Genomic DNA, 15,930 nt, shown 5'->3' with positions numbered 1-15,930 from the left:
GGCCATTTTAGGCCCACAGCTTGTTTTTTACAATCTCAGCATTCGTGATTCATCCACCCCACAGGTGTGGCATACCAAGATGCAGATTAGACAGCATGTTTATTGCACCGGTGTGCCTTAGGTTGGCCACAATAAAAGGCCACTCCAAAATGTGCAGTTGAACTGTATAGACCGGGAGGGGTCTGAAAACCAGAGATGTGGACTCGAGTCAGACGCGAGTCCCAATTTTGATGACTTTGGATTCGACTTGACAATATCATCAAAGAATTGCTAATTTGACTTGAGCTTTGTCATCAGTGACTCGGGACATGACTCGGACTTTAGTCTGATGATTTGAAAATACTTGAGATTTTCAGTGAATGTGCTGAGCTAAATGTGTCCCCATTCAAAGTATTATATATTAGAGCTGCAACAATTAATCGATTAATCGATGGTTAATTGATTGCCCTGTTAAAGGACAACTATTTTGGTGATGGATTAATTGTTTTTTGATTTAAAAAAGTAAATATTCTCTGATTTCAGCCTCTCAAATGTGAATTTTTAAAAATTTCCTTTTGTGTTTTAGCCAAAACAAGATATTCACACATATCAGCTTTGACTTTGGAAAACAGTGATTTTTGCCTGTTTTCTGATATTTTGCGGACCCAACCACTAATTGTAGGTGTTTGCTTCATATTAATTTGGTCCCTCTATAGACTAGCCAATTAGTCCATTAATTAATTAATTGATTAATTCCATTAATCGGTTATGAAAATAATCCTTAGTTGCACCTATTAACGTTTAATAACATGTTTAATAACAAACAAACAAACATTATGCTTAGTCAGCACTCTTTTTATGTGACTAAATCTTGTCACACTTCCATCCATCCATTTTCTATGCCGCTTGTCCTCACTTGGGTCGCGGGTATGCTGGAGCCTATCCCACCTGACTTCGGGCGAAAGGCGGAGTACACCCTGGACTGGTCGCCAGCCAATCACAGGGCACATATAGACAAACAACCATTCACACTCACATTCATACCTATGGACAATTTTAGAGTCGCCAATTAACCTAACATGCATGTTTTTGGAATGTAGGAGGAAACCGGAGTAACCGGAGAAAACCCACGCAAACTCCATACATAGATGCTCAACGGAGATTCGAAATCAGGTCTTCCAAACTTCAGCTCTTCAAATCTGACCGCGATAAATGAATTTCCGCAAAAGCGGATTCAATGTTAATAAAGGGACTATTTTCATAGTCAGAGTATAGAAAACCTGTTTATGACTTGCTAAATATGGTTTTTAACATTATTAGAGCCCTGTAGACATGAAATAACACCCCTATTGTCACGACTCCGCTTCTATTCTACTCCAACGGATTGCACGATTGTGCTACAGGGACTCTTGACGGAAAGCTAGGCTAACCAGTTAGCCTCAAATTTATTTCTTCTAAACTTAAGAAAGGGTTTCAAACGGAGTAATGAAGAAGGACAAAGTAAGAAGCTACAAACTTACCACTTCCACATGGAATGGGAGAACCTTTTTTCACTCTGCATCCACAGCTGGCTACATTGAGTGCAACGCAGGGTAATGCAGTAAGGATGGATGCCTCATCCATGTAACATTACTGCTGCCCAGTGGCCAGAATACTACATATCACTTGCATTTCAATATGTTTTGACTAATAACAAACCATAGTCTACCACAAAACAGCGAGAGCATCCCAAACATGCTCCATGGGTGACATGCAGGTCATGCAAGAACTCGGATATTTTCAGTTTCCAGGAATTGTGTACAGATCCTCGCAACGTGGGGCCGTGCATTATCATACTGCAACATGAGGTGACGGTCGTGGATGAACGGCACAACAATGGGCCTCAGGGTTGCGTCACAGTATCTCTCTGCACTCAAAATGCCATCAATGAAATGCATCTCTGTTTGTTGTTGTGGAAAAAGTTTGGACACTCCTGTTTTAATAAACGGCAGACGTTATAAATGAAAGAGAAAATGTGTCATTCAATAGAAACTGTACTGTATCTCCTTTTAGGTCGGGGCCACCCTGTCCGAACTCGTGTATTTTCCTCAGCGACAAAAGACAACCTGTCAAGATCTGCACGACCATGCGTCCAAAGACCTTGTGTCCTTCTCACCAACTACAACGGCACCAACCTGCTGTGGGACGACATGAGGCGCACGCTGGCGTTCGCCTGGGAAATCCACGTCTTCGGCTCGGCCGGCCTCTTCATTCTGATGGCGTCCCTGGCCGTTTTAGGACTGGCCGGTGCCTCCACTCTCCCTTACCCTCACTGCGGCGCTCTGATGCTGGCTAACAGCGTCCTGATTGTGAGCGGTGCTCTGCGGGCCATCCACCTGCTGCTGGATCCTTACGGCACCCGTCAGATCGTGTCTCACGCTGCCCTGGCGGCGCTGCAGAATGTCCCCATGCAGCTGCTCCTGTGGGTTCAGGTCACCCTCACGCTTGTCACACCCAGGAGGTTCAAATTGTTCCTTTTCCCAGTCATGCTTCAGCAGCCTCAGGTGGTTGCAGGGCTGCTTGTCTCACACTGCACGGTTCTCTCAGCAGCAGACGTACTTTTCACAGATTTATTGCCACTCCTCCCTCTTTTCCTGCAGACTCTGTCCCTTTGTTGGGGCCTCCCGTTCTGCATGGAAATCCTCACCAAGTCCCTTTCCCGTGTAAATATGTTCCTCAGGTCATCGCTTCCTCAGGTGGTTCCTTCACAGAGGATCGAGATGTGCTCAAAGCGAGTCACAGCCGTGTGCGCCTGCACGGGCATTGTCTGCTGCAGCCTTCAGATGTGCAGTCTCCTCTGGCTCTACGGGCTGATGGGGAACTGGAGGCGCTTCGGTTGGGGCTGGTGGCTCTGTCAGTTCTGGGCCCGGATCCTCGAGTTAGCTTGGGGGTTCTCCTTGCTTGTTTTGGGCTCCTGGATCTTCTGGATGCCCTCTAGGAGGCGTGGCGGGCGCAAGACGTCCAAGAAAACAAGCGTGTGGGACAGGGTCTTAGCCTGTGTCCATCGAGGGCAGATCAAGCGGCGTGAGAAGAAATGGAAAGAGCTGATGCCAAATAACTTGGCAAAGAATAACTTCTGTCGAGCGAGTTTCACCAACAACATAATGTGTCCATATAGTAGTGACCCACCATCTGTCATTGTATCAGAATACAAACACGAGCCCTCCGGCATCAGCAACTGTGACCCTCAGGCCGCACTCCTGTGGCAAAAAGTGGGTGAGCGCGAATGTATCCTCTCGCTTATCGAGTTTGACATGAGGCCGCCATCTCCCGTTGACTTGAGGCGCAGCATCGACTGTGCTCTTCATCACGGACAGCTCCTGGCCGGGAGTCTGTTCACACCACCTCCTCCCTCTTGGACGCACTCTGATGGAGAGAACGGCACGGCGGCGTTCCCTCCGGCTTATGTTGGCTACAGCTGGATGATGGACACAGAATCCATCCCGGCATCTTTGGACCACTTCCAAGCCAGGGAGCCGTCACAGTCGCTCACTGATCACAGTTGCAATGGGCAGTCTCCAAAACGGCATCGGGAAGAGGAGCTTAGCTCAAGGTTATCAACGCCATCACACCAGAATGATTGGTCAGATGAAGACGTCACCAACTTTTAAGACATAACATCTTAGATTATTATCAATTAGCTCAGCATGATTGACTCCGTCACCTTTGCAACAAACTTCAGCTGACTTGCTTATGTTTTTCATACAGAACAATTCAAGAATGCAAGGGAGCAACTTTGATACGTTTTGTGCATGAAAGATGCTAAAACCAATAGGTGAACATACACTCCTGATCAAAATGTTAAGAGCAGTTGAAAAATTGCAAGAATATACATTTTGCACTGTTGGATCTTAAAAAGGTTCTAAGTAGAGCTTCAAAAATGGGTTTGGGCATGCTTGATGCCAGTGTGTCCAGAGACAAGTGGGAATGTTGCTCCAGGTGGTGAAGATGGCTTCACGGAGGGCATCCACTGTCTGGAACTGGTGTCCATTTTTGTAAACTTCCCTTGCCATCCATCCCCAAATGTTCTCAGTTGGATATAGATCAGGGGAACACGCAGGATGGTCCAAAAGAGTGAGCTTTTGTGTAGTGCAGCGTTGCCCTGTTGAAAAAGCCAGTCATTACCACACAGATGAGGGCCTTCAGTCATGAGGGATGCCCCCTGCAACATCTCCACATACCCGGTTGCCGTTTGACGCCCCTGCACAACCTGAAGCTCCATTGTTCCATTGAAGGATCGTGATGGCGCCCCCTCCACTGTGCCGTGTGGAAAACATCTCAGGTGGAATCTGCTTGTCATGCCGGTAACGTCGGAAGCCATCAGCCACCATCTTTCTTCCACCTTTCAATGTCCCATGTTTGGTGCTCTCCTGCAAATTCCAAACGGGCAATTTTGTGGCTTTGAAGATGAGGCCTTTGAAGATTTTTTTTTCTCTGGCAGATGCTGTCTGATGGTTATTGGACTGCACTCGGCACCAGTAACAACCTTCATTTGGGCCGAGCATGGTCCCGTGCATGGACAGCCAATGGGATCCTCCAGGTCAGGGCCGGTGACATTTTTTGGGGGCTACCACTTGACGTTTTTGTTCCATAACCCTCGTATTACTGCGTCCAACCTCAGCAGCAATGGTGCGCTGGAAGAGGCCTTGCTTATGCAGCTCAACAATCCCACCACATTCGACGAGAGGAAGCTTTTCTGCCTTTGCCATCAAGAGATCATGACAGTGTGAATACCTGACACTAAATCACATTCAATCCACATTTTTGCCATGTGTGTGTCTTACAGGCTGTGGTCTTAAACTTTTCATCAGCTGATGAACAGCCCATTTCACTTTGATGCTTGTTTGCAATAAATTGCTCAATTCTTGTCCCACTCCCATTTCTTCTTTTTGCATTTTGAAGCTCTACTTAGAACCTCCTTAAGATCCAACAGTGAAAAATGTACATTCTTGCAATTTTTCAAATAGTCTTAAAATTTTTATCAGGAGTGTATGTTAAGCTAACTCAGCAAAACGTAGTTTAGTGCAGGGGTGTCCAAACTATTTCCACTGAGGATCGCATACTGAAAAATCAGAAGATGCGGGGGCCGCTTTTACTTTTTTTTTAAAAAACAAAACCCAAACAAAATATTTAATATATATATATATATATATTTACACATATAAAATATATAAATTCATTTTATCGGTGACAAAGCGTATTATTATTTTTTTCCTATAATATTTCAACTTTTTGCTATTTTTTTTTCTGTTAATATAATGACTTTACTCCCTTAATATTTTGTCTTTATTCTAAAATGACTGCTTCTTTTTCCATTTTTGCTGCTGTTTTTTTTTTTTAAATTTTATTGTTTAATCGTATTTTTAGAAGGTGCCGAGGGCCAATAAAAAAGCAGTCACGGGCTGTAAATGGCCCCCGGGCCGCACTTTGGACACCCCTGCTGTATGGGGAACTGGTGACACAGACATTCAGTACCAGTCAACATTTTGGGTGCACTTTCTCATGCTATTGAATGACCATCTGTGTCAAAAACAGCGGAAAGAATGAAATACTGTACCTGTACCAGTAAATGGTGGGTGCAATTCACTCTTTACATACGTTGGAGTTGAAGGTAAAAAATGTAATATGGCCATCTTGTTATTTGTGTATGTACAGTAAGACAGACCAATTGTTGGATCCAAATTGTGAATGTGATATAAATTGTCTCATCTTGTGACAAAAGCCGTGCAAAAGGGACATAAGAGTTTTTAAGTATTGTCGAGTCATTTTAATTTAATGTGTCAAAAGTGTAAATGAAGGTCAATCAGAATGAATCCAGTGTGTGTATGTGTTTTTTTACTGCATGTCATGCTTTCAATTTGATAGCAATATACTAAACAGTTACACTTGTCAGTATTGTTCAATGATTTGGATTTAAAGTAGCTCGTCTATAATTAAAAAGAACAGAATGACTGGAAGCAAAATAATGGAAAGGAATGGATGCAAATAAGAATTAATGCAGTAAGATTTGCTTTTTTTGTTGTTGTTTTTTTTTTTTTACTGAATGTGGTGCTTTCAATAAAATGCATTGTAAGGAGTCTCTCATTTAAATTTGATTACCGTGTCAAAATGACATATTGTGAATTAATATAGTTAAATCATTTTAATTTAATGCATCAACAACTACATATGCAACAGTGGTTTTTTTTAAATTACTTTTTTACTACAGTACTTGTTTATATATATGTTCACCATTTTAATGTATTTCATCAAATTTTACAGTTCCTGTGCACACATGGCTGTAAAATGGGTGTAGATTAAAGCCATAAAGTCATGAATAAAACTGCTAAAAAGAATATTATATGTAGCTATTATTTAAAAAAAAAAACAGTCCATGTGCAGTGAAAGCAAACTGAATGTGATGCTTTCAATAAAATGGACTATATGAAGTCCCTCATCCTGTTAACATTACACATATTAGTATTGTTAAACATTTTAATTGAATGCACAATTTAGTTGCAGCAGTGTTTTTTGTTTTACTTTATGACTTCATACGGGTCTAAAAAATGTATTTATTTGGTTTTATTTTGTTTATTTTATTTGATTTAGTGACTTCCTGTGCACACACGGCTGTACAATCGGTATGGATCGAGTTGCATGAAGGAAAAAAGGCAAAAGTAATATATAAAAATCCCCTGTCTGGCATGAGTGAGTGAGCAACACCTCCACCAGGTGTGTGATTGGCCAGCCAATTAGGCAGCAATGGCAGCTATATGTAAGCTGCAGCCTTGGCACATTTGCCCAGTGCTAACAAAACAAAAAGAGTCAAATCAGGCGTGATGTATCAGCAAGCACCTGCGTTGTGTTTCCTCCTGATTCTGATGTGCCATGGAGAAACTGTTGAGCCAAAATCTTCTCCTCACGTGGGCCAAAAAGGACGACTTCACTTCAGCAATGTTTTGCCTCAGCAGGGACCCGCACGGCCCGGCTTGCTTGATCTCGCTTTAGATAAAGCGACTGAAGCAAAGCCCGCTGCTGGTGAGTCGTACTGAACATCCCGTACTTTATTTGTGGTGTGAAGTAGTGTTGTTGTAGATCATCATCACATAGCTTAATTTGCGCTTCTAATGAGTGCCATCCGTGTTGATTGAATCTACTCTACGTTGCCAATTATCATTAGCATGGCTGTGCTCGCTTGCAGTGTCGAGCGGCGTACTGGATGCCAAACTCAAACGCATGGATCCCTCAGTGCAATGTCGTGACAACGCCATGACTCTGAGGGTCACACAGGCCAGAGTGCCTCATTTTCTTGTGGACAGCGGTAGGTTCCCGCATAAGACGTGTGCAATGCAGCACCAAATCAGCCTCATCATCTCTTTTACTCTTTTGGGGAAACAGGTGAGGGAACTCTCATCCCAGTGTCTAAAATGGCCTCTGGATGTGGATTCTCCTTGAGGAGGTCCCGCAGAGATGTGCTCTTGGATGCTCCTTACCAGGGATGCTATGTCACCAGACAGGTAAGCCTTTCCTTGTCTTAGGATAAATTTGGTCCACAGCTTTAGAGAACGTATGGTATGGTATGTCCGTTTCAGATGTCCAATATTTGCTTTTTGCCAATATCCGATATGCCGATATTGTCCAACTCTCAATTTCCGATTCTGATACCAACCGATACGATATGTGTGACATTTGATATACTCCCTCTATGTATAGATTATATATTTGCCTGTATTAACAGCACCAAATGAACTGAAAATTTTAATCAAGCTAAAAGATACCACATGCCTTTTTAGAAATGTATTTACCTAACACTACTTTCTTTAATAGTAGTAGAACATTTGAATCACACTAACCGTGTTGTTATTAGAAATGAGGGGTTGCGTTCGGACACACCACGTCATGTAAGTTCACTTTACATTTTTAATATATTTACTGGAATTTCCGAGCATACTTAAATGCAGCAAATTGTACTTCCGCATTTAGAGTTACAAAGGGAGGGATAAAAATATCCACTTATTGTTTTTCTTTGTCTTTCTGTTTTATTTAGACTCATAATAAAGACGTTCTTGTGATGTTCGCGGTGTCACTGAATGCATCTACCGGTCGTGTAGTGACAATGAGCAAGTGTTGTTCCGACGACGAAGGCACAAAAGATGCGTTTGTGAGTCGGAAATGCATACAATGTTGTTGGAATTGCACCGCTGTTGATGTGTTCATGTTAGATTAAAGCTATAAAAGATCGTCAGAGTCTGTGGGGAACTACTGTGCTGCCGTCTGTGGTCATAACAGTAAGATGTGGCTTGCCATAAGGCGGATGCGTTAATGGAGCTAAAAAAGTAATGTGTTTAATGCATTGCTTACCGCCGTTCACGCGCTATTTGTGACAGCGCTACGCTATTAAGTAATCTATCTTTTTTTTTTTTAACATGCTCTAAGAGCGAGGTCCCACATCGGTGTGATTCCCTGTTTACCTGTTGAGAGAAGCCGTACCCAGGCAGCAGAGCCGGGGCTAAGATGAAAACCGTGCGGCTCGCTAAGAAAGGGAGATTAAAGGCTTCAGTACCTTCCATTATCATGGAAAACGTGAATTCACTACCGAACAATATCCGGTTCTTTGATGTCTCTGACAACAAATCCTTTGGCGTCCTCCGGTCTTCCATTTAACTTGATGTAGATTTAGTAGTTGGCGCTCAAAGTGTCTTGAATTTTCCCCTGCTTCCTTAAGTTGCGCGCCTTCTTGGCGATGTCAGCATTGAGTTTTTTGTCAGGTGCTCATTGATGTTTGTTTCTTTCATCGTACGTCTCTGCCTCAGCAATGCTACCTTGTTTATCTGCTTAAAATCTGCTATGAAAGCGCCACTGCTAAACTCATTTGGAGGTGGTGCCACCATTTTATTGAGAACCTGGGAGCAAGAATCACTCAAGCAGCACTGCGACGGGAGTGGCTTCCGCTAGCATTCCCTGATGAAATGATCCATCTATAAGCGAGAGAGATTTTCAGCCGAGGGAATACGCTAGATAGGCGCACTTATTTCAACAAAAAGGAAAAAGTTGTCACAAAACACATCAACGCTGCCACCTAGTGGTTACTGAGGTACAGCATAGCTCATGACCACACTGAGCCAACTCACCAGTCGACCTAGTACTTTTTTTGTCACAGATAATGAGTAATTAATTATTTCACTTTGATATGGCCATGAATTAACTGATTTGTGTTTTGCGTATAGGGCAGTGGTTCCCAAAGTTTTTACAGTGGTGTACCCCTTCAGACATTTGGCTTGAAGCCATGTACCCCCTAACTCCTGCACACTTAAACGCATCTTTTCATATTAACTGGACATATTGAACACAATTTAATTAGTATTAATTTTATAGCAATTTCGGGTCAAAATTCTGTATTTTGCATGGTCACATTTTCACAACATTTTACAAATATTGAACATGATTGGTTGGTTAATTAATTTTAAAGTAATTCTGGGTCAAAATATGTTTTGCATGGTTACATTTTGATAAAGTGTCACATGAGCACTGATAAAGAGAAGTAATCATCCTACATATCTTTTATTCCAGTTTGATGTTGGCATTATTCCGTTTGAATGGCTTAAACTTGTTTTTGTCCACTGACTATAGCATTTGTTTAAATCTGCATAATTTATTACCAAATTGAAGGGGAAAGTTTAACAATCATGATAAAGCAGTATCTGGAGTACAAAAATACATACAACCAACGATAAAGCCCCATTTATAGAGTGACAAGTTGTCACCGCTGCGCCGTGCGGGGTTTGGAACACCAATATAAATAAAATCTTTGAGATGAAACACCATTAATGCACAATATAATCATCAAACTTACTTACTTGTGCATATGATGCACACAGCAATGAACAACATCGCGTGCTGTCTCCTTTCTGCTCCGTTCACAAGTGCGCCGTGAGGCGTTCAGGCGAACTTGTTATTGAGAGACTTACGTCAAACCCCTTTTTTATGTGAATGCGAACTGAGCACAAAGCTGAGAAGCGGACTTGATAAACTAGGTTGATGACCACCGTCACGGTGCTGTTTAATTCTGTTTGGGGAGTTTAGGTTTTGTTGAGCTGCGTCTTGAGCCCAAAGCCTGGTTTTGCTGAACCACTTTCGTAGTATACTCCCATTGGGATGCATGTATCCATGTTGCTGACACCCACATCCACCCACTTTGGCCCTCCTGTTGCTCTGTTGGAGCAACATCTTGTCCGCTGTTGTCAGCTGCACTCGCATAAGACCCGAGTGTTAAGTGAAGCCCAGTCACAATCATCGACTGCTCCATCATCCACTGCGTACGTCATTTGTGATTTATAATGCGACCCTTTTCCTCACTTTGCTTCTTTAAAGCATCCACTTTTCCTTCCAACCCATCCGTTTGTTTCCAAAGTGATGCGTTTTCATTCTTCAAATCCTAAATGTGCTTCATTAGGGATTTCACGCTGTTAATCTATTTTGCTGTTTAGAGTGTTCCTTATGTCATTCAACATCAATTATCTCCCGTAGTGTTCCTGGCTTCCTTCCACGTCCTCCTCCTCTGTAGGTGCGGCGCCAGAAACCGAAGCAGAAGTCCTTTGTTCTAGACATTACGAATATTGGTAATCAACACCGTTGACGATCAGACGTTGGTTTGTCTCGATTATCCGGACTTGAAATATCTGCAGGCAGGAAAAGTGGCAAAATAATTCAAACGTTTTTTACATTGATGCTGAGCTCCTTTCGTTCCATCCACACAGGAAGTGAAATCACAAAATGTGAAAGTGAATGATTTGGTCAAGAAAACTGCATAGAAGTGATTGTTTATTATTATACTTTATGTGCAGAAGGTAGAGAGCATCCTGTATTATGCATGCCAGGCCAGTAGATGGCGGCCTATTGGTTGGAAACCCCTGGTATACAAGACATTCTTCAATGAGTGCTCAATTCATCATATATCTATAGTAGGCGTTGGCAGACAGCGGCCCGCTGGCCACATTAGGGTTGCGGAGTGTCTTAATCTGGCCCACCAGGCATTTTCAAATTCTTTTTTTTCCCCCCTCTTTTAAACCTTCAACATCAAAGCTGTATCGGGCAACATGACTTGTAGTGCTATTGTGGCACGCTTGAGTCGTACAGGAAATGGTCAGATGCAATCTGTAGCTTGTACAAAAAGACGATCAAAACACATGTCAACACACATGTGACTCGCAACGTACCGTACCTACTGCACCATGTGGGCATACAAATATCTATGTACAATACCGGACCAAAATTACACTCATATTCCTGCTGCAAGGCATGCTGGGTAACTTGTGGCACTCTCTCCCAACATTTTGCAGTGTTTGTCGCATTTTTGCTTGATTTTTTTTTTTTTTTGCTTGATTTGCAAAATATATTGAGGTCGTCAAGGAAGTAAACAAGGAGGAATGTTACAAAACTTTTATTGTTCATAGCTCCTATTGTTGTTGCTACTGGACTACCCAGCATGCCTTGTAGGCAAATATACTGCTCAAAAAAATTAGAGGAACACTTCAAAAACACATCAGATCTAAACTGGGGGAAAAATGATCTTGAATATCTTTCCTGATAATAAGTTGGTGATGTATTAGTAACAAAATGATGCCACATAATTTGATAGAAATGAAAATGATCACCCTATAGAGGGGGGAAATCAAAGACACCCCAAAAATGAAAGTGAAAAAATGATGCAGCAGACTGGTCCATTTAGCTAAAATGTCATTGTAGCAACTCAAAATGATTCTCAGTAGTTTGTGTGGCCCCCACGTGCTTGTACGCATGCCTGACAACGTCGGGGCATGCTCCTAATGAGACTACGGATGCTGTCTTGGGGGATCTCCCCAGATCTGGACCAGGGCATCCATGAGCTCCTGGACAGTCTGAGGAGCAACCTGGCGGCGCCGGATGGACCTAAACATAATGTCCCAAATGTGTTCTATTGGGTTTAGGTCAGGTGAACGTGGGGGCCAGTCAATGGTATCAATTCCTTCATCCTCCAGGAACTACCTGCATACATTAGCCACATGAGGTCGGGCATTGTTGTGGACCAGGAGGAACCCAGGTCCCACTGCACCAGCGTAGGTTCTGACAATGGGTCCAAGGATTTCATCCAGATACCTAATAGCAGTCAGGGTGCCGTTATCTAACCTGTAGAGGTCTGTGCGTCCTTCCAGGGATATGCCTCCCCAGACCATCACTGACCCACCACCAAACCGGTCATGCTGAATGATGTTGCAGGCAGCATAACGTTCTCCACGGCATCTCCAGACCCTTTCACGTCTGTCGCATGTGCTCAGGTTGAACTTGCTCTCATCAGGGAAGAGCACAGGGCACCAGTGGTGTAGTTGCCAATTCTGGTGGTCTATGGCAAATGCCAATCGAGCCCTACGGTGCTGGGCAGTGAGCACAGGGCCCACTACAGGACGTCGGGCCCTCAGGCCACCCTCATGGAGCCTGTTTCTGATTGTTTGGTCAAACATTCACACCAGTGGCCTGCTGGAGGTCATTTTGTAGGGCTCTGGCAGTGCTCATGCTGTTCTTCCTTGCACAAAGGAGCCGAGACCAATCCTGCTGAGGGTTGAAGGGCCTTCTATGGCCGTGTCCAGCTCTCCTGGAGTAACTACCTGTCTCCTGGAATCTCCTCCATGCGTCCAGGTACCGCAGTGATGCCCTGGTCCAGATCTGGGAGGAGATCCCCCAGGACAGCATCCGTAGTCTCATTAGGAGCATGCCCCGACGTTGCCAGGCATGCGTACAAGCACGTGGGGGCCACACAAACTACTGAGAATCATTTTGAGTTGCTACAATGACATTTTAGCCAAATGGACCAGTGTGCTGCAGCGTTTTTTCACTTTCATTTTTGGGGTGTCTTTGATTTCCCCCCTCCTATAGGGTGATCATTTTCATTTCTATCAAATGATGTGGCATCATTTTGTTACTAATACATCACCCACTTATTATCGGGAAAGATATTCAAGATAATTTTTCCCCCAGTTTAGATCTGATGTGTTTTCGAAGTGTTCCTCATTTTTTTTGAGCAGTGTATAAATAAGTTAAGTTACGTGTTATGTTTAGCGCTTGGTTATCGCCCATGTAGTAGTGGATTTGTGATGTGGTGGTTTTAATGTGGTTCTGTTTGATGACCACCTGTATATGTATACATTTTTAACCCAAAGTGGCCCTTTCCCTTATCAATCCTTCCCTCTGCATACTTGTACTGATAAATGTTTGCTTTTTATATACTACAGGGTGGTGACTATGTACTGCCGCTTCGACTGTGGGGGGCCCCAATGACCATGTCATGCCCTGCCGTGTCAAGGCCACCCTCCGTTTCCTGTTTCCCTGCCAGAATGGTGGTCAGGATTGGTGGCGTTACAGAAAATGAGGTCAAAGTGAAAGGTAGTAACACAATGTACAGTACTTCACAAAAGTGAGTGCTACCCCTCTTGTCAGGTGACGGTACTAAAATGAAACTTGGACATACAGTGGTACCTCGGTTAATGTCTGCCCCAGTTAGCGGGGTTTTTTTGGTTAACAACCGCTTGTTTAGTGTCCAAAATACCATCTGGTTTGTTTACGCCGCCATCTTGGATCACGCGGACAAGATGAAATCTTGCAAACACAGTTGAGGGTGACACTCTGTTTCTGCCTGCCTCATTTTACATCCATGACACTCAGTTCTGGTTCCAACAAAACAATCAAACTTACTGTAGAATGTTCGCGGCATCCGCAGTCAATCGTCACCAGATATAAGGCATCCTTGCTGGCGCACTTCAGCGACGTCACTGCCGCCAGCATTTTTTTTTTCTCCCCATTTTCTGTATTAAACGGCAGGGTGTACATGTTTATTGGTTCTAGAACCTTGATATTTAGATTTTTTTTTTTAAACATTTTTGCAAATTGTGGTTTGGAGCAGAATGTGTTTTTATTTTGTTAATTGATAGTTTTGTTGGGGAAAAAAAACTTCAAAACCAAGTAAAAGTGATAAATGTACAGTTGTCCATTCATTTGTAATTATTTTTGCATCATTTTCTGCATGTAAAACTATAATTGTCTATAAAATGTGTTTTGTGTTAACATTTTTGGGTGTCTGGAACGGAATAATTGGATTTACATTATTTTCTATGGGAAAATTTGCTTTTGGTTTGTCGGACCTTCTGAAACAGATTGACGTTAACCAAGGCACCACTTTACTTTTGCGTAGTGCTGTAGTGTAGATTCACTATCAACGGAAAATACATGGCTGCCAACTTAATTAGCCTTGTTTTGAAATGGAACTACGGCAGTGTCTGACACATGGAGGTTCCTGTCGTCAATGTGCAACACTTGTGGGTTGGCCATAGAAGTGTACTCTGGAGGACTGTCCCTCACTGCCCCCTACCACAAAGGCTTGTGCATAGAGACTAAGGTAAGCAGGCTGCTCTTGTTGAATGGAGACTAAAAAGGTAAACATGTTCATCCAGGCTTTCTTTTGCAGGACGATGTGCATTCTCTGTCGCTTCTTCTGACTGACGTTGAGCTGTCAGCCTCGTGCCCTTCCTTAGCTGAGAACCGGCCAACAACAGCAAAGACGCCCTCTAGTGATGACCCCCAGTTAGTGTCAAGTCCCGTGGTGCCCTCGCATGCATTACCACGCTCTCAATTACATGCTGCTCCACATTCCTGGATAAACACACAGCACCAAGGCGTGCCTGCGATGATGTCTGAGTTGTCGCCTCACTACTGGTTTCCCGGATATGCAACGCTAGCGCCACTCAAGAACCCTGGAGCTCACCCTGCCTTTTTGCAGCCACATTACGGCTTTCCTTATGTCCCACAATTCCATATAGCACCTTGGCTTTACCAGTCAGCACCCTCTCCTGCGCCTGCTGTCACCACCACTACGACAGAGGCTATGCTAACCACAGAAGCCCCCACTCGGCATGACCAAAAAGCACTTCCAAAACAGCTGTGGCAGCCAGATGGTCAAATTCAAACGGATAGTGATCCTGAGAAGACCCACTTGGAACTGACGGCACCACATGTGTACCCCCGGGCTTATCGGATCCCTGTTTTGTACCCCCCAGGGAAATATTTCTCTCGCCAACAAAACAAGCCCTTTTACTACCCGCCGCCTTATCTGCCGCTGTACTACCCCCCTCTCCAGAAGATTCATGGATTTGCAGACCCTCCAGCCAACCATCCCTCATAGACTAGACTAACAGCTTGAGTGACACGCTCACGCAATCCCCTTCTCAGCTAAAGTCACGCAGGAGCTGGTGACAAGTGACGCTTCCCAGGAAGGTCACAGCCAGACACTTTTTTTTTTTTTTTTTTTAAATATTTTTTTTGGCGTTGTACTTAACAAGATGGACTCTTGGAAAGCCTGGGAAATAAAAGGCGATTCTTGATTCCAGTTGTCTGAATGTGTTATTGAGGTGTGGGTAAGGTTTTGAGTTCCATTCGACAAAAATAAATAATTGAAATGGACAGAATTTACACAAATACAAGCCAGTGATTGAGCCTATGAGTTAAATGTGAACTTTTAATACAATGGAGCCTTGGTTAGCATCATTAATGTGCTCCAGAAGCGCTGACTCTAACTGAAATGTACTCCTACACTGAATACATTTTTTCCCATTTATTAAAAAAAAAAAAAAAGTGAATCCAATTAATCCATTCCAGAAAACCAAAGATGTTGACACAGAACATGCTTCTATATTTTACAATTAAAATTAACCTTCTGGGGTCCCTTCAATTTCCCACACATGTCCCTAGAGGGAAAAAGTCTGCTCAAAAATTTTTGTTTGAGAGATCTAAGCAAAGAAAAGGTAAAAACAATCAACATGAGTTCTAATTAAAAAAAAAAAGTAAAAGCCAAACATTTAAATACATGTTTAACCCTCTAAATGCCCATATGATTCAATAAGCTCACTG

The 15,930-nt window shown here is 43.2% G+C and overlaps 2 protein-coding genes across 2 annotated transcripts in view; one reads left to right on the top strand and one right to left on the bottom strand.

Moving 5' to 3' along the window:
- The window catches only part of LOC129186284 (transcriptional regulator QRICH1-like), a 59,300-nt gene that overhangs the window by 18,451 nt on the left and 24,919 nt on the right, over positions 1-15,930 (bottom strand). The gene's annotated exons all lie outside the window — the stretch shown is intronic.
- LOC129186286 (uncharacterized) lies at positions 6,714-15,437 on the top strand. Its single transcript, XM_054784384.1, has 6 exons — positions 6,714-7,035; positions 7,199-7,318; positions 7,396-7,514; positions 13,263-13,413; positions 14,301-14,422; positions 14,492-15,437. The coding sequence occupies exons 1-6, from the start codon at positions 6,837-6,839 to the stop codon at positions 15,203-15,205; spliced, it is 1,425 nt and encodes a 474-aa protein (XP_054640359.1). The 5' UTR covers positions 6,714-6,836; the 3' UTR covers positions 15,206-15,437.

The sequence above is a fragment of the Dunckerocampus dactyliophorus genome, chromosome 8, assembly GCF_027744805.1.
Source record: "Dunckerocampus dactyliophorus isolate RoL2022-P2 chromosome 8, RoL_Ddac_1.1, whole genome shotgun sequence".
Classification (NCBI taxonomy): domain Eukaryota; kingdom Metazoa; phylum Chordata; class Actinopteri; order Syngnathiformes; family Syngnathidae; genus Dunckerocampus; species Dunckerocampus dactyliophorus.
This window is presented reverse-complemented; position numbering and strand designations above follow the sequence as displayed.